This window comes from Paroedura picta, chromosome 5, assembly GCF_049243985.1.
Source record: "Paroedura picta isolate Pp20150507F chromosome 5, Ppicta_v3.0, whole genome shotgun sequence".
NCBI lineage: Eukaryota > Metazoa > Chordata > Lepidosauria > Squamata > Gekkonidae > Paroedura > Paroedura picta.
The window spans coordinates 49,551,832-49,570,487 of NC_135373.1; the positions used below are offsets into that span (position 1 = coordinate 49,551,832).

General features: G+C 42.7%; 2 protein-coding genes across 2 annotated transcripts in view; one reads left to right on the forward strand and one right to left on the reverse strand.

Moving 5' to 3' along the window:
• The window catches only part of TSPO (translocator protein), an 11,910-nt gene extending 1,391 nt beyond the window's left edge, over positions 1 to 10,519 (reverse strand). The window contains exons 1-3 of the mRNA XM_077337825.1: positions 10,375 to 10,519; positions 7,090 to 7,285; positions 2,183 to 2,321 (exon numbers count right to left, since the gene is read on the reverse strand). Coding sequence (XP_077193940.1) covers positions 2,183 to 2,321; positions 7,090 to 7,277 — 327 coding nt within the window. The 5' untranslated portion in view covers positions 7,278 to 7,285; positions 10,375 to 10,519. The remainder of the gene's footprint in view (positions 1 to 2,182; positions 2,322 to 7,089; positions 7,286 to 10,374) is intronic.
• Positions 10,520 to 14,553: 4,034 nt separating this feature from the next.
• Positions 14,554 to 18,125, forward strand: MCAT (malonyl-CoA-acyl carrier protein transacylase). Its single transcript, XM_077337841.1, has 4 exons — positions 14,554 to 15,039; positions 15,780 to 15,867; positions 16,370 to 16,587; positions 17,343 to 18,125. The coding sequence occupies exons 1-4, from the start codon at positions 14,620 to 14,622 to the stop codon at positions 17,769 to 17,771; spliced, it is 1,155 nt and encodes a 384-aa protein (XP_077193956.1). The 5' UTR covers positions 14,554 to 14,619; the 3' UTR covers positions 17,772 to 18,125.
• Positions 18,126 to 18,656: the final 531 nt, after the last annotated feature.

The window sequence follows — 18,656 nt, forward strand, 5'->3', positions numbered from 1 at the left end:
TTCTGCTTGAGCAAGGAGCACAATATTCCCACTTGTAAGGTCTGCCAACAATTCACATCTAAAGCTAGAAGAACTTGAGCATCCAAGTTGAAGGCAGCATTGTGGGAGAAATCTCTCAAAGCTTCTGAACCTCCAGCTAAATCAGCTCCAGAAAGATCATTCATTCCTGCTGCTTCAAAAGTAGTTCACTTGACTCTGCTCTGATGGAGTTTGAGCTTCCCTCTGACCCAACGGGCTCCATTTGAACTGCCAGCTAAGAAGGCTAAGACTAAAACAAAAAGGAATGCAAGTTTGTGTCCCAATATTGAGCTCTGAATACTCTGGTACTCTGGAACCAACACTAACACTTCAAAACAAACAGGACTTCACCCCCAAATCTGAGGTCCCCTCTTGTGTCTATCTCTGAAGGTGAAATTGGCATGGGTCTTCCAGTGGGTCAACCCAACATAACTTAAAAACATGTCTTAACTTTTAACCTCAGCCACCTATGTGATGGCTGGCACACCCATATTTAATGCCTATGGGCTATTTGGAAGTTTGGAATGAGAATTTTGCTCAGCACTGGGATTGGAGCCTATATCATCAGGTCGCATGCCCACCATCAGCAACAGTTTCATGCATGCCTCATGGAGGAAACAGCAGTTATTCTGACGGTTCCTATACAGCAGCGGATCTAAGCCCAGATGAGAGAGTGGGGGACTCATCATCTGTTTCACTCATGGAAGATCTCCATATATATGGTGAACAAATTATTTGCAGGGCCCCATCTTTGGAGACTGAGTCATCACTTCAGAACACAAAGAGAAAATCTTGAGCCAGTTGTATTCTAATTCACCTGGCATGATAGTATTTCTGGTTCTGGGGGGCTTAGAGCAGGCTTTCTCAACCAGGGTTGTGTGAAACCCTGAAGTTTCTTGACAACCCTGGAAGGGTTTCCTGAATGGATGGGTCTTAATTATTTTTTATATTTTTAAAAAATGTGTTAAACATATATTGGATGATATGACCATATATGGTCATGTTGACCTGCCCCTCCCCAAAATTGCCAATGATAGGCCTGGAGGGGATGGGAAGGGGAGGGGCCTCAGGTATGCATGTACACAGCTCTGCTTCCCAACCATATTCTGCACCGATGGCACTACATCTTAAAGCCTGAAGAATGTTTCAGGGGTTTCTCAATGGTAAAAAGGTTGAAAAGGCCAGCTTAGAGGATATGTGACAAGAAGTTTGGCAAAACTCCACTTCTATTCAACCCACTTCCAAAAACGTTGAACATTTCTATAGGATTAAGAAAGAACCTTTCAATGACTCACCTTCCACCATCTTCAAAAGTTACAGAGGAGATGCAACTTAAGGGCCAACAGAGCTACCATTTTGCTCCCATTGATAGAGAAATCCTGTTTAATTCCAACTCAGTGAAAGCAGTTTATAGGAGTTCTGTTCATTTCGGTAGAGGGAAAAGGTTTCTTGCTTCATGATAGAGTGTGAAACATTTCTGTGTTGACTGAGGAATTTAGATTGTACTGTTTTTAATCAGGATGGCAGGTAACTTTATATTAATTTGCTGGAGTTAATTTGTTGGATAACATCTATGCATGAAAGAGTCCTCAATGGCTCAACTCTTGTAGATGAGCTGAGATGCTGTGCCACTTTAGATGGTAACAACTGTATCTTGCTAGCAAGGATTTAGTTATTACCACTTTGTTTTGATTGTCTTAGTAACAAGACTTAGCAATCACAGGCACCTGAGGAAATGTCTTACTTGCTCCTCATGGTGATTCATGCCTTTTGCTCAAAACCTGTATCAAGACACTGCTGGGAAAAGATTAGGAGGCTCATCTTCATCCACCTCCTCATCTTACAGTTCCCTTGTTCTTTGATTGTGTCCAGGGGAACTTTGTGTCTTTCTGGAAAAATGCAGGGAGAAAAACAAGACATTTGGGGCGTGTGGCACATGCTACATGGATAAACCTGCCCTACTTTTTTTCTCTTTGTTCCAACCTTCCTCACAGCATAGTGGGAATCAAATCGGGAGGGGAGAAGGACTCCTGAACTCCCTGGAAGAAGGGCAGGGTGAAAACCATGGAAATGATTTTATCAAAAAGATTCCCTCTTTTTTTGAAACCCCTGTTTTTACCTCTATGACCACAGACTGATACAAGAAATACAGCCATGCACTTACCCATCCTAGTTTGTGATTGCCAAAGAATATGGGAGTCCATGACCAATTTAATGCTAGCTGTCCAGCATACAGTCCAAGTGGAACCATGGCCTTGCTATTGAAGCCTCCCAGTTCCTTCCATACCAGGTAAGAGCCATATCTGAAAGAAAAGAACACAGAAAATGGGCAATATGTGTGAAAAGTTAAATTCTGATCACTAAAACCAAATGATACTTTTAAAGACTGCCTTTTCTTGCCTGCATTTTGACTGCATCTCATAAGAACCCTGTGAGCAATGCAGACAGCTTACTAATGGTGAAGACAAGGGTAACAGCATGGACTGGAGACATATGGAGGCACTCAAAATGCATAACAACAGGAAGGAGTGGGGCAAAGCATCCAAACTGTATACAACATGTCTGAGCTCCAGATCTCTACAGGCCCTAATCCATTGACACTCAAGCCTTCATCTCTATGGGATTTGGTTCAGCACAGCAGCATTCTGTACATTTTGCTCTTGGGCACACTTGGAGACAGCCCTTGAACTGTTTACACTGATTCAAGCTGGCAGGAGGAAGAAGTCACAGCAAGAAGGCTACACAGGCAAAATCCAAAATGGCCACTGGAACTGAACTTAAAGCAGTTGCTCTCCCTATTGCATATAGATGATCTAATGATTATCTTAAAACATCTTAAAAGACCTTTCAAAAGTCCATGAAGCATTGCTATCTTTTACATTTGAACTGAGATGTTTAGAAGCAGGAAGCTGAATAACTAACTAATGCAAAGAGCAAGATCATGGACCTAGACAACTTCTGTTTCTACGTCCACTTTCATTCAACAACTTCAATCTGAGGTAAGAGCTTTAAAATCCAATTTCTTATGCCTCGAAAGTAGAAACATCCGTAGTCATCTTTGCCTAGTGGGGGTCAAGAGAATGCCTAGAAGGGGCAGACATGATCAGCCTATTTTAAGTGACCACCTGTCCCTGCCAGATCTTGTTGGGTCAGATCCAGGACAAAGCAGCCCATCTAAGGGTCTTTGATCTATTGAATTTTGCCATCAAGGAAGAGCTTTTAAGATGAGGTAGAAGGCTGGGTTAATTATAGCTTGCTAAGGACAATTGAGATTTGGTGAGATGACACCAATACTTGGAATGTAGCAAATATAACTTGTTCAAAAAAAGAACAGATGGAGCAGAAAGGGAAAGCAAATACTTATTTAAAACATTTATAAACTGCATTCTGACAAACACTCAAGGTGGATGCCAGAAATACATTAAAGCCAACAAATCTATTTTACTTAATTTATACCCCAACTTTCTCCCTAAAGGGAACCAAAACAGCCTTGTTTCCTTTATTTCACCCTCATAACAATCCTGTGTGACTGGCCCATGCTCATCTAACACACTTCCATGGCAGAGTGGGGATTCAAACTGAGTCCCACAGATCCTTGTACAGCACTCTACAAAGCACAACAGCAGGTCAATCTCCAAAGGCCCTTTAAAATAATTCAGTCTTATATATTTTTTCCTAAAGATTTCCAGAGATAATACTTCACTTCTTTAGGCAGCCTCTTCCAAAGGCTTGGGACTGCCACTGAAAAAAGCCCATGTGAGCTGGAACTGCCCTGACCTCCTTTCGTATTGAGACTGTAAGCGGCCTATGGTGACAAATGCTTCACTTTCAAGAGGTTCTACTGGGAAAGGAAGGTCCAGGTTGTTAAGAGCTTTAAAGGTTAAAATCAGCCCTCTGAACTGAACTGTGAAATGTCAACACAGATTCTTCAAGTCTCTCACCAATAGGATTGAATTTGCTACCTCCCATCAGATCAGATTTCCCAACCAGAGTTTCTTGAAACCATGGGGTTTCTTGACAGCCCTGGAAAGGCTTCCCACATGGGTGGGAGTTAGTTTTAATATATATTTTTAATTTGTTAAACATTTTTGGGGTGATATGACAATATATGGTCATGTTGACCAACAAAAAGGGCTAATTATGGGCCTGGATTGGGGTAAAGGGAAGGGCCCTGGGTGGGCATGTACATAGCTATGCTTCCCAATCATATTCTGCATGATTGTGCCACTTCTGGGGTTTCTAGAAGCCTGAAGAATGTTCCAGGGGTTTCCCAATGGTAAAAAAGTTGAGAAAGGCTGCATCAGATACTAGGCGGCTATGTTCTATACTAATGAAAGTTCCCAAGTCTTCAAAGCTGTATTATATTAATGTAATTTCAAGGATAGAATAGCATGAATCAGGGTACCTAGATCAGCCAAACCCAGGAAGGAATGCAGTTTTTGAGACAGATGTAACTGAAGGAAAGCATTCCTAACAAGAACACTGACCCTGTTCTCCGTTCACAAGCCCAAGCCCAGGAATACCCCAAATCTGTTATCAGAATCTCACCAAAGCCAGAGATACAACATACAATACTGGCAAATCTACCCCTCTCCAAACATCAGTCTCTTCAACTCTCATCACTGATGGGACAACAGATGTGTCTGGAGATAAACTGTCTACATTGGATAGACAGTAAATACCCGAATGTCCGAGGAAAGTGTTTTCATTTATTCATGTTCTCACTAGGGCTCAAGGGGGATTACATAGACTAGTGATCCCCAACCTGTGGGCTGCGGACCACATGTGGTCCGTCGACTAATTGGAGGTGGGCCGCGAAGGACGCCTTCTCCCCCCCCCCACGGCCCTTTACTTCACCCCCACCGGCCCTTTACAACACACTTCGGGTGTCATTGTCTCCCATCACTCCCAGATGGGACTATCTCGTTGCAGAGAAACAAGCTCAGGGTTCCCATTGATTTGTTATTGTCATGAGTTAACATTTCCATGAAAATAAAATGTTGCTTATGTTCATTGTTGTGGCGTGCCTGTATCTTATTTTGAAGGGATGTTTAAACATTACCATAGTGATCAGAGACCATTAGGGCTGTGGTTGAGAGTAAACTACCCCCCCCCAACGGGCCTCAGTAAAAGGCGTTGAGTGGTCCCCGACATTGAGTGGTCCCCGGTGATAAAAAGGTTGGAGACCACTGACATAGACTACAGCAGGGGTAGTCAACCTGTGGTCCTCCAGATGTCCCTTGACTACAATTCCCATGAGCCCCTGCCAGAGTTTGCTGGCAGGGGCTCATGGGAATTGTAGTCCATGAACATCTGGAGGTCCACAGATTGACTACCCTTGGACTACAGGTAACATCCAAAATTCCACGGGGCCTGTAAGACAGCACTCTTCTGCCAGGGCTATGGTTGAGACCAGGGTGGTTTAACACCATATGGGCTTCCTTCGTGTTTTCTCTGTTTCCCATCTTTCCTTCCTCATCTGGCATGTACTACCAACTCTGCAGGCCCAATGGAGGATGGGAGGGATGGGCTTTGTTAGTTGTTAATAATTAAATATTTTATGCTGTTTTCATTTCATGACCTAGGACTCAGTAAGATATTAGAGCATATATGCCAACATTGTTTATCCTGTAGCCAAGAGAAAATGCTGAAGGGATGTATAAACTAAACAGCCTCCTCTCTTCATGTCTAGTATATTGGAGTGTTAGAGTAAAATTCATACACAAGTTCCTTGGGAACTGCAAAGATATTGATTGACTGGAAGGGTCAGAGTACTCTATGGTCATACACAGTCTGTTCAGTGATGCTACCTCATACTCCTAGACCAACTGCTTAGTAACTGCTGCCACAAGCAAATCTGAGAGTATCTCCTGCTGGAAGAATTTGCACATCCGTCAATTCGTATCGGCATTGTCATTTAGAAGTCCTGCCAAGTTGCTGCATCTTCCACTTCATTCCTAGTAAATAGCACTCAAAACATGGCAAGCTTATCCCTTGCTCCTTGTATAGTTATGTATCCATGTTCCTCTCCAGATTTTTTTAATACCTACAATTGGTTCCAAAAAATTCTGGGAATATTCAGGGATGGCATTTTAAGGCTCCTTGGCAGGTTTGCATCAACTATATAGGTTTGATTGGGCTTGCAACAGTGTCCCTTACTTGAGTTAGTTTGGCTTGCATTTTCTACTTTTCTTTTGGTTGTGCTGGATGAGCACACGATTCTGCTGGGATTCTCTAGTTTGGCATAAATCCTTTTAGGCTTTTGACTCTATGTGCATTTGGGACAGTAGTTGCTCTTATATGTTTTTCTGTTGTTTTCTTTGGGGAAAGTATGCATTTTTCCCCCATTGGAAACAATTGGAACAAGTATGGGGAACCTTGTTCAGGGGTCCATAGAATTGAAGCCGATGATCCAATTTACTTGAAACTGGGGGTGGTTGAGATTAGTGGACAGGCAGTATTAAGACTGAAATTTTGGTGTTATTTGCTTGAAAAACAGCCACTTCAACCCTTGCCTCCCCCCAGGTTCCCAAAGAAATAATGGATTCAAAAACCTCCAAAATAAAAAAATCAAAATTCTTAAATGGTATTAGATAATTGAATAATATCAAATAACAGTATGAAAACGGTTTTTGAAATCCAAACCTGAAAAATCCCCTCCCCCAAAGTTAAAGTGTACACCTCTGCTTTTAATGGGTTTGCTGAGTAAAGGGCTGTGTTTAGGTAAGGTTCCCCCCCCCCCTGCTTTCAGGCTCCTCTGAGCAAGTTCTCACCTGTCATCTAGTTTGCAGTTGCAGCTCTGAACTGGCCTGTAATTTTTCTCCTGGCCCCATGATCCCCTTGCTTCCAACCCTAGACCATGAATATGGGCATTGGCCACAGATGCTGTGTCCCAAGAATCTAAGCTGCTACTTAAAGCAAATTCTGATCATGCTGTAGTGCATGTGAAAAGAATTGTGGGTAGGATCTACAATGAGGAAGACTTTTCTTTGAGCAAATGTAGCGCATTGGATTTTTAAAAAATGAAAAGCTGCTCTGTAAGTAAACGAAAGATAAAGGCCAATAGCTTACCCCATTGAAGAATATAAAGTTCCCCAGACAGGTGCAAACGTCCAGTTGGGTGGGTGCCATGATGGCTTCTCAAGGGATTGAAACCAGGTAGGCAATTCCTTCTTGATAATCCTAGCACCCCATATGCTTCCTGCATGGGGAAAGAGCACGAAACCAACCAGTGGGGCCCATGACTGTGCCTCTTCCATAGCTGGTGCTGAAATATATACGCAAAAAGAATGAGAGCTGGCTCTGCAAAGTGCAGTTTCACTAATTACGGGAATGGCGTGTCAGTAGAAAAGACTTAAAATATTATAATATCTAATTACAGGGTCTGAAACTTAAGTTGACTTTCACAGTTTCTGATGCAAATCCTCTATTAAAGATCCCTGCTACTTCTTACCTAAGTGCTTCACCCTAGCGTGGGAGTCTCCACAAACACACCATTCCAGTTCCTCAAGCAAACTGATGATATAAAACTCTTCACATGTTTCTACAAGTCAGATTACTTTTATCTATACAGAAATACCATCTGAGGACGGATTAATTAACCATACCCCCTCCATGCTTGGTTCCAGCACTGGCATACTCAGATTTAGGTTTGCTGTTATTTTTTTCTTGAGGAATGTTAAAGGATTCCAAAGTGGGCTTACATTCCACACAGGGATGAACATCACCTAACAGCAAAGATACCTCACATGTAACATATTCAGCCTCCTTATTAATTCAACCCTAGTAATCAGATCCTACCAATTTTACCATTCAGCCTCTTCCATTTCCCCTCCTCACTGTAGACACCAATGTAACTTTTATCTACAAAGATCCCACAATCCCTCCCTGTTTTGTTAGTGGAAAAGCTGGTGAGATACAGTCCAATGATAACTTAGGCCAGAATAATACAGCGTTGTCAAAGGACTCAGGCAAAGTGACATAATGGTAAAGAATCTCATGACTTCCTAGTCTGTATCTAGATGAATACATGAAGCTGTCTTGCACTGAATTAGTCCCTTGGTAAATCAAAGTGAGTATTGTCTACTCAACTACTGGTAGTAGCTTTCCAGAGTCTCCAATGGAAGTCTTTTCTATCACCTTTTGCCTGATCCTTTTAACTGAAGGGGACTGAAGTTTGACATGTCAAGCAGATGCTTTACCTCTGAGGTCAGTCCCTCCTTTCCCACTATGAGAAAGAAATAACCCAGCATAGAAAATTCCCCACCCTTTGAACTGGCTTACCAGCAAAATCTGTTTCCATAGATCATAATCTGTTTGTGTGCATGAGGAAGAGGGGTGCCATTAAGAGCTGCAAGATGTTGGCTAGCTGCAAGGATCTCTTGTATAATAGTACACAGGCTACTTGTAGTGAATAATAGGGTATGAATAAGATCAGTATGGAAAGAATTATATCAAAGAATTATATAGAAGAGATGGAAGAATAACAGATTCCTTCAAATAACTTATTTGAAGAAGAACATGCAATTTTAAAAAGTGAAATGAAAGCAACACTGAGAGCAGATGGGAGAAACAAATCACCAGGAGTAGACAGGATATCAATAAAGTTATCCCAAGCCATAGAAATGGAGCATCAAAAGCTTAGCAAAAATATACCCAACAAATATGGAAAACAAAACAATGGACCACAGGTTGGAAATACTCATTCTATATTCTAATTCCCAAAAAAGATATCAAACACTATAGCATCTGTTGGACCATTACATTAATTTCTCATGTGAGTAAATGATGTTCAAAATGTTAAAGACTGTTACTATATATTAGACTTTCTCAACCAGAGTTTCATGAAACCCTGGGGTTTCTTGACAGCCCTGGAAGGGTTTCCTGAATCGATGGAAGTTATTTAATTTGTTATATATATTTAAATTTCTTAAACATTTATCGGGTAACATGACCAATGGCCAATGATGGTCCCAGACAGGCTGGGGAGAGCCCCAGGTTGGTGTGTATGCAGCTATGCTTCCCAACCATATTCTGCACGATCCTGCCACTTCTGGGGTTTCTCGAAGCCTAAAAAATGTTTCAGGTTTCTTAATGGTAAAAAAGTTGAGGAAGGCTGCCATATATGGAGCAAGAAATGCCAGTTGTTCAAGTTGGATTGAGAAAGAAAGGGGTACTGAAGATCATTCTGCAAATTTACATTGGTTACTGAAACATACAACAGAATTTCAGAGGAAAATCAGCTTGTGTTTCATAGATTGCAGCAAAGCTGTGTGGGTCATGAAAAGTTTTGACTGGTTTTAAAAGAAATGGGTGTGCCACACCTGATCATTTTTATGTGCAACCCATACTCAAGACAACAGACTACTGTTAGGACAGAATTTGGACTACTGTTAGGATAGAATGGTTTCAAACTGGCAAAGGTATCAGACAATGATACATTTTATCTCCCTAGCTCTTCAATGTCAATGCAGAAAATATCATAGGGAGAGCCAGAAAAAGGTGGAGTGAAAATTGGTGGAAGGATCATTAACAATGAATTTGACACCACATTACTGGCAGAAAATAGTGAAGACTTGAAATTACTCCCAATGAAGGTTACAGCGGAAAGTGCCAAAGCAGGATTAGAGTTGAACATCAAGAAGACAAAAGTAATGACCACTGAGGGATTACACAACTTTAAGGTTGACAATGACAAAAATGATATTGGTCAAGATTTTCTATTCTTTGCCTCAGTCATCAACCAATAGGGAGAATGCAACCAGGATTGAGACTGGTTGTAGAACAAATGAAGTCTGAAAACTCCATGGAGCCTAAAATGACCAAACTGAGGCTGTCGTATTTTTGGTCACATTAGGAGAAGACAAGAGTAATTGGAAAAGACAATGATGTTAGGGAAAGTTGAAGGCAGCATGAAAGGAGGAAAAACCAACACAAGATGCATGGGTTCAGTCAAAGAAGCTATGTCCCTCAGTTTACAAGACCTGTTAACAATAGGATGTTTTGAAGATCCTTAATTCATGAGGTCACCATAAATTGGAAGTGACCTGGCAACACTTAATATGTAAACACATGTGAATCAGGCAGTGGAGCATTGCACCTAGGAAACAATCCTTCTGGCAGCACGGAAGTAATGGATTGGAAATTATTTCTCACTCATTACTGGCTGCTGCTGCTGCGGGGGGGGGGGGGGGTGTTCTCCTCGTGCTGCAGTTTTTAGCTGCTATGGCCCAATTCCTGTGAAAATTGAGTCATATCCCCCTCCCCGCTTCTAATATGGAGACTTTGCAAAATAATCTGATGACTTTTAAGTAGAGATACTATGGAAATGATTGTGAAGAAGTCTGAGGGAATTACCTGCTGTTGCTCCTGCTTGAAGTTCTCGGAAGTGGAAAGAAAGAAAAGTTAACCAGTGCAAACAAGTTGGGTGTGGATCAGGCACCTCCACACCCACAAGCAGCAGCTGAAGGCTGTCTCTCAGCAAGTTTGGCTGCTCTGAGACTTGCCCTTGAAGGGTGGAACAAATCTTGGTCTCTTCAGACTTCATACCCTATTGAGAGCAAATGGCAGGCATCTTTTGCTCAGCTTTGCATGGGAAGAGAGACTGCTTTCTTTGCTCTGGATTAAAATTCAGTCTACTTTTTGAGTGGTCATTCTTTTCTGGTCTGTGTCACATCAAGGCAAGCAGTTTTGATGAAGCTGAACTGTGTGTACTATGGATGATAAAATGCTGAGAAAGGAGGCTGTTTGGAATCTAGATGCCTTTAAATTAAGACTGCCTGAGTTGAAGTAACTCATTCCCAACTGTGAAGGTTACCAGTTCAATAAGTTTTTAAAAATGTTCTAGCATGTTTTCTTTCGGGACCAGCATCAAGCAAGAGCAGGGTCCCCATTCAATAGATTCCCACACAGCCACATTCAAATATTCCTGGGAACTTTGCACAACCACTGAACCTCAACATTTGATTTTTAGGATAGTGTGAGAAACTCCCTTGAATATTGAAATGTTAATATTGAAATGTGTTTAGTTGCATATTCCCAATAAAGGGGGTAAAGAAAGTGTAATGTCACTTCACCCATGCCAGGCAAGATCAACCCCATCGGCAAAGCATTTATGCACACATCTGTGCAATGCTTTAATATTCAGTCACCTGTGACAGGTAAAGGCAAAGGTATCCCCTGTTCAAGCACAGAATCATGTCTGACCCTTGGGGTGATGCCCTCTAGCGTTTTCATGGCAGACTCAATACAGGGTGGTTTGCCAGTGCCTTCCCCAGTCATTACCGTTTACCCCCCAGCAAGCTGGATACTCATTTTACCGACCTCGGAAGGATGGAAGGCTGAGTCAACCTTGAGCCGGCTGCTGGGATTGAACTCCCAGCCTCATGGGCAAAGCTTTCAGACGGTTGCCTTACCACTCTGCGCCACAAGAGGCTCCTGTGACAGGTACACTGTCTTAATCTAAGATTCAGATAAATCACCATATTGATCCAAAGCACAAAAACACTGTTTGGGTCCAGTGGCACCTTTAAGACAAAGTTTATTCAAGGTATAAGCTTTCACATGCAAGCACACTTCAGATCCAGTGAAACTGAATTTCCCCAGCTATTACATGTGTGTGTGTGTGTATGTGGGAGGGGGGGGGGGCTTGCCAGGAAGGGTTGCTTAGAGTCAAGATACTTTAGTAACTGAGCTATAAATACAGCTAAGATTGGAATTACACATTTGGTAAGACATGTAAATAGCAAATTAACATACAGATAAAGGAAACAGATGAAGGACCAAACAGGAATAACAAACTTAATATATAAGGTTACCATTTATTTGGGTTTAATTCCAGGAACATAGTGAAGGAAATAAATATGTCAAAATGCAGCAGTGAGATTTGAATGAGGTTAGTATATGTAGTGAGATAAAATATCCATGTTAAATCCTGACAATTCCATTGTTTTGAATGTTGTAATAACTTGCAACTCAGCAATTTCCCTATCCAGTTAGTTTCTGAAGTCCTTTGTAATAAAACAGTTTTTTTAGGTCACCCATAGAAAGTCCAGGAAAGTTAAAGGGTTCTCCTACAGGTTTTTCAATCTTGTGATTCTTGATGTCAGATTTGTGTCTATTTTTTCTTTGACGGAGGGTTTTCCCTATGTAAAGGAGGCCAACAATGCCCTTGATTCGCTTGGCAATGCCACCCTTTTCTCTTATTGCCAGGGGATTGCCAAATGTCTCAATGCCACCAGAGAATCTAAAAGTATCTCCTGCCAGACAGATTTGTGCATCTAGTACTCTGTATCTGTATTGCTATTTAAACGCTCTGCTTAGTTGTTGGAGATGGGACTTCGGCCTGTTGACCCTTGAAATGTGATCAAGATGGAGTCCCTTGGTAAAAGTTTGGTCTTTCTTTACTTGTGCCTATCTAAGGAATATCATCAAGAAGATGGTTGCCTATCCATGCCTTGAGACTTTATATTCTCCCCTTTGCGAGTCCATCCCCCCTCTGGGTTCATTCTGATTCTCCTGGCTCAAGAGGAAAGTAGTGTCTAGATTTTTGGCTGCCATGTCTCTGTCTCTTTAGGTATGATTTTACTCAAGGTGTGGGCCAGAGCCAGTATCATAACTAAAAACTTAAGTGCCCTGTGCTTGGGAGGGAAAGATAGTAGCAGTCCTGTAATTTTTGTTTTGCCAGTCTTTTACAAGCACTGTAGCCTCTAGGGTAGCCTTTTTCAATCTCTTGAATATTTTTTCAGCCTTCAAGGAGCCCAGAAGTGATATAAGCTGGCCATGTCCCCAGAACATAGTCATTGGAAGTGACAGTGCCACTCCTGTTAACAGGCAGGCTCAAAGAGGACTGAGGGGAGAGACAGAGCATAGTTTAAGGCAGGGGTAGGTACAAAGGCTGTGCCCCCTCCCAGGCACAGAAACCACAAGAGAACTCACATGCTCAGGAGGGAAGAGCAATTGAAGTGGCTGGTTACCTAGCTTAGGCCAAGTCCATTAAGGCAGGAGGGGAAATGCCACAGACCCCCTCTAGAGCTCCTCTGGACCCCCGGGGGGCTAATCCCCGCTTTAGGACATTTTTAGAGGTTAAGCCCAACTAATAAAACATCAAGGAGGATTCCAGGGTGGGGACCAACACAGACTAAAAGCTTCATTATAACATGGTAAAGCTCTGCCAGATGGCACACAGTGCTGGCTTGCTTTGCTGTCATATCATATGCACAATAATGTGCTCTCAATTTTCTTCAGTAATATTCAGCGCTTTCTTCTACCAGCATTCTAAACACCTCCCAATCAGTTCATCATCCTAAACTCCTTAGCAAAGTCTGGGGAATTCCAGGTTCCAAGGGTTGGGGAGAGTGCCCAGACGCATAGTGTCCACTGCCCAGGTCATCTCCACATTTCATAGAGCAACCACTGTCTGGAAACCCTTTGGATCCATTAGCCTCTTGAGGCAGACATCTAAACTGACCTTCCACTGAATTTCAGTCCCATAGCACCATTAAGACCAACAAAGATTTATTGAAGGTGTGAGCTTTCACGTGCATACACTTCCTCTGACCAAGGAAGCTCACAAAGATGAAGATGGAGGCTCACGCCTTGAATAAATCTTTGTTGGTTTTAATGGTGCTATTGGACTCAAGATTTTGCTGCACTACTTCAGACCAACATGGCTACCCACTTGCATGAATCTGAATGTCATCAAATAAATCAGACAAGAGGAACACTGGACAAATTCTCCATTACATAAATATGCAAAATCCCCAAACAAATCATGTTACAATTGCTGGTTAAAACAAAACACTGCAAGCACTTTATATTTATTAGTGTCTATTGTTGAGCTGGCTTTTTAAGTGGGGAGAAGAAAAAAAGATGTTTCAGGCATCTTGTGCCAGTTGGGTAATATTACTGATTGCCGGGTAAGGGTCCAGTCCATCTTCAGTTTCTGTTGCTTCCCTCACTTTATTAGGTGAACCTCAGTCTAATGTGGAACTAAATGCCACTGAATTAATTGATATTTAAACATTTTCGAATAATCTCTTATCTGCTAATTGCCCTATATATAAATTTTGAAAATATTAACTGTAAGACAACCATTTATAAAATCAAACTGATTTCTAGCTTCATACTCCAAAGCGATTTAATGCACATCTTAAAATCTGAAGACTCGTCCGCTACGCTGCTTCCTTGTCTGTGGATCTTGCAATCCTCGTGGAAACTTGCGGTCTTCATCGTGTCCCAAGTCATAACGATGAAGCAAGCGTACCAACACTGACGGAAGGGCGGCCGGCACCTACTCCCTTCGCCGCGTAACAGTGGCTGATAACAGCCATCGTTCTCACTCCGGATATTCCTACTCCTTTGAGGAGTTTACACAAACTTTCAAAAAGGAGGCCTTTAAGTCCGAGCAAGGTCTACCCTTTACGCCCAGGACGCCTGGAAAGCACAGCAGCCCAGGACCGAGCGAGAGCCTGCCCGCCTTCCTACTTTGAAGAGGAACGTCTTTTCTTGCCGGGGGAGGGGCAAGCCTTTGGCCCATGGATCCCCTTTCCGCTAGGCCTTCCGGTTCCGTCGCCTGGCAACGACCGGTAGGACTCGCGCGCAATGGCTACCGTGGTGGGGCAGAAGCTGAGGGCTGCGCTGGCCAGGAGGTGGCTTTGCCGAGGCGGCGTGCCCCCGTGGCTGGGGGACATCTCGCCGGAGCAGCTGCTGCGGGACGCGACGGTGCCGGAGGAGGAGGAAGAAGCGCGGGCGGCGCCAACGCCGAGGCGGGCGCCTGAAGACAGCTCGGTGCTGCTTTTCCCCGGGCAGGGCAGCCAGCACGTGGGCATGGGCCGGGGGTTGCTGCGCTATCCGGCCGCGCGCGAGCTCTTCCGCGTGGCTGAGCGCGTGCTGGGCTACGACCTCCTGGGCTTGTGCCTGAACGGGCCGCGCGCCGAGCTCGACCGCACGGTGCACAGCCAGCCCGCCGTCTTCGTCTGCTCGCTGGCCGCCGTAGAGAAGCTGCACCACGAGCAGCGACCGGTGAGACTGGGCGGGAGGGCGGGAAGGCAGGCTGTCTTGCGGCGGCCTCAGGGCAGCTCCGGAGGCAGCCACGGATTCTCGACTCGCCGGGCAGGCAGAGCCGCTTCTCGTTCCCCCACCAGAAAGGGTCTCGACTTGGACTCTGAGTGGGGGGTCAGGAAAGGTCGGGGTCATGGCCTCAGGGCTGTGGAAACCCTTCTTTATTTTGGTAGGCTAGGATAGGCAGCGGGAAGAGAGCGTGTGTTTGGGGGGGGGGGGGTCCTTTTTCTGTAAGATGTTAAGGCTGAAATGGCGAGGAACCTTTGTGTCTGCCGTGCCCGTTCCTCAAGTCCGCTGTTTTCTCACTGTTCCCATTCCCTGGAGGCTTAATGAGGTGTTATTTCCCTTTGGGTCATAAAAAAAGCTTCCACTGCCACTGCCAACATATTGGAGCAGATTGCACGTTAATGCATTTTCCCTCTCCTACAGGGATGGGTTGTTTTTCCAGGTTGCGGCTTATGAGCAAGTTTTGAAGCCTGACTCTTCAAATGTTAGAAATCAAACACCTGGTTTGGGAATATTACTGAAGGCTCAGTGTGAGATAGCTTATTCCTTAGCTCTTGCATCTGGGCAGAAAAGTCTCAAATTCAGCGAATACAAAGGTTGAAGCTTTCCAATTGACCACGTGTCTCTAGGAATGTCAGCTTTCAGCTTTGGGAAGATTTTCGAATGTCTTAAATGTCTTTATCTGATTTCTTCAGGTGATTGAGAACTGCATTGCAGCTGCTGGATTTAGCATTGGAGAATATGCAGCTCTTGTTTTTGCAGGAGCCATAGAGTATGCAGAAGGTATTAAGAAAGAATCTGTGCGCTAGCATGTTAAATGCTTGCCCTTATGTAATACTGCAATGTAATGTCAGTATTTGTTTTGCTCTGGCCTTTTGTTCAGTATGCTTATTTAGTTGTTAGTATTGAAGTTGTTCCAACTTCTTAATCACAAAGTAAAGGTGTAAAGTTGGTTATATGTACAACCTTTAGCTGTATTCTAAAAATTAATTCTGTGTTAGCTCACCATATAAGAAAATGCTTTAAAGTTAAGCAAATGTTACTTCTGGACAGACTGTGGCTCAATTTATTTACATGCTAGATTGTAGAAAGTCTGGATTCAAAGTCATGGTAGTATACCATACTGTGATACAATGTTAACAGAGTATTTGACTTTGTTCCCTATATATTGGCAACTATTAGGATTTGGAAATTGCAGCAGTATTTCTTTGCAATACCAATTGTCTTACATGACATGATCAAGTTTTTCCTTCAGGTTTCTTAAACTTCAGTTTTCTTTTTTTAGCTTTATATGCTGTAAAGGTGCGTGCTGAGGCTATGCAAGAGGCATCAGAAGCTGTTTCTAGTGGAATGTTGTCGGTTATTGGTCGTAATAATTCAGATTATGTTGCTGCCTGCAGAGAAGCTTGCGAACATTGTAAATCATTGGGCATAGAAGATCCTGTATGTGAAGTTTCAAACTACCTGTTTCCTGATGGCAGAGTCATTGCAGGACACTTGGAGGTATTATTTTAGAATGTTTCTCATTTTAGACATGGTGTTTTCATTGGCATCAGTGACAATGACAGATATAAAGAGACCAAAAACGAAACAGTGATTTTTTTCTGCTGTGTATTATATGTGTTCTGAAAAAAAACCAGCGCATAATAACCTGGCGCTGCAGTCTGTTTTATTTACAGTTGTTTTTTAGATTAAAAGTTTGCATGCTTGTTTGCATGTATTTTTATCCTATTTCTTTGCATGCAGACAATCCCCAATTGACTAGCAGGCGTGAACTTTAAAAGCTCCCTTTGTAACATAGATCCAGGCTGTTCAGTTCAGTTATTCTAAATTGAAGCACCTTAAATTGAGCACAGGAACTAGATGATATTAGTGTGATGTGTTTTGAAGTTTGCAAATTGGCAGCCTGATGTCATTTTGCTGCTATCCTAATGGCAAGGTTTAATGACTTATGAACATAAAGTATCTTAAAAGCCAAGTGGATCGACTTGCTTTTTATTCTTGCTTTTACCCTTGATCTTCAATTCTGCGTCTGAATAAAACTGAGAATAAGACAGCTACTTTAGTCCGGTCAGCCATAATCATGAGCAGCCAAGTGTTCTATTACCTCAAGTTATCACCACTGTTATTGATTTGTATGTTTTTCATATCTCTTTTGGTGCAGATACATATATGCTTGAATTTACAGGGTTATTCATGATACATAAATAACAGATTTAGAATAGGTGAAATAACATTTCCCCCCTTCCATCTTACAGGCTGTGAAGTTTCTACAGGAAAATGCTAAAAAATACTTATTTAGACGTGTACAAATGTTGCCAGTCAGTGGAGCTTTTCATACTCGGCTTATGGAACCTGCAGTTGAACCTTTATCTGAAGCTCTTGAATCGATCAGCATTCTGAAACCTCTCGTCCGTGTCTATTCAAATGTGAACAACAAGAGATACAGGGAACCAGAGCAGATCAAGCATTTGTTAACTAAGCAGCTCACTTTGCCAGTGAAATGGGAACAGACAATGCATGCTATTTATGAAAGGAAACAAGGAGTAGGATTTCCTTACACTTATGAAGTGGGGCCTGGAAAACAGCTTGGAACAATACTCAGAAACTGCAATATGAGAGCCTGGAAATTGTATAATAATATTGATATTGATGCTAAAGAAGATGATGAAGAAAAAGAAACATAGAGAGGACTGCAAAAAAAAAGTTTTTATGATGGATTCTTTTCTGCTCTGCTTAATGTTAAATGGGAGTCATGACAGCAGGAGACTCCAGTGGGCCCAGTCATAGTCTGTGAACAGAGAACTGATGTGAAGCAGAGCTGCACACACACGTCATGTGGTTAAGCTGTGTACTACCCATGAAGAAAAGGACCATCAAATGACATTGTGGATCCTGATCCTTCAAACTAAAAGACTTGTCCCCAGGAAGCCTTCTGATATATAATGGCTTCAGTGACAAGGTTTTGGAAATGTTATCCTTGTAAATTCAGCTGTCCTTGTTGATTGTTTTAAATAAACCAAAGACTTGTGAGGACTTCAGATGACTTCTGTTCAATACCTCATTTTGATTTAAGAATCCATGAGATTGGTTTTACATTTCATTGGGATGTATCTGAAGAAAAATGGGTTTTGCATCTGGCTGGATCATTCACTCAGTCATGCCCAAATCCCATCTTTAGTCCACACTCTCTATCCCACATGCAGGTCTCGTGATCACCAGCATAGCAATTTCTCATGGTCAAAGAGGACTTCTCACTTCTTCACCATGGAAAACTTGGCTGGCTCCAACACAGTATTTCTGTGGTGAGTTTTATTGTTTGGTAGTAGTAACTTTGAGTACTGCTTTTCCTCCTGGAATGGCCAAACCAGTGCTGCTGCTGGGTGTTAAAAATTCCACCCAGGTTAGTGAAGTTGTGGCTGCCGCTAGTTTGCTGTCACCATTTAAAGTGAGATAAAAATGCTGTAGTGGCTCTTCCTCATCCCCCCCATGACTTTTCAGGTGTTATTTGCATGCTCTCTCTTTCTCTCACGCACAGCTCTTTTGGCACTTGAAAAGGCACTGGAGGAGGG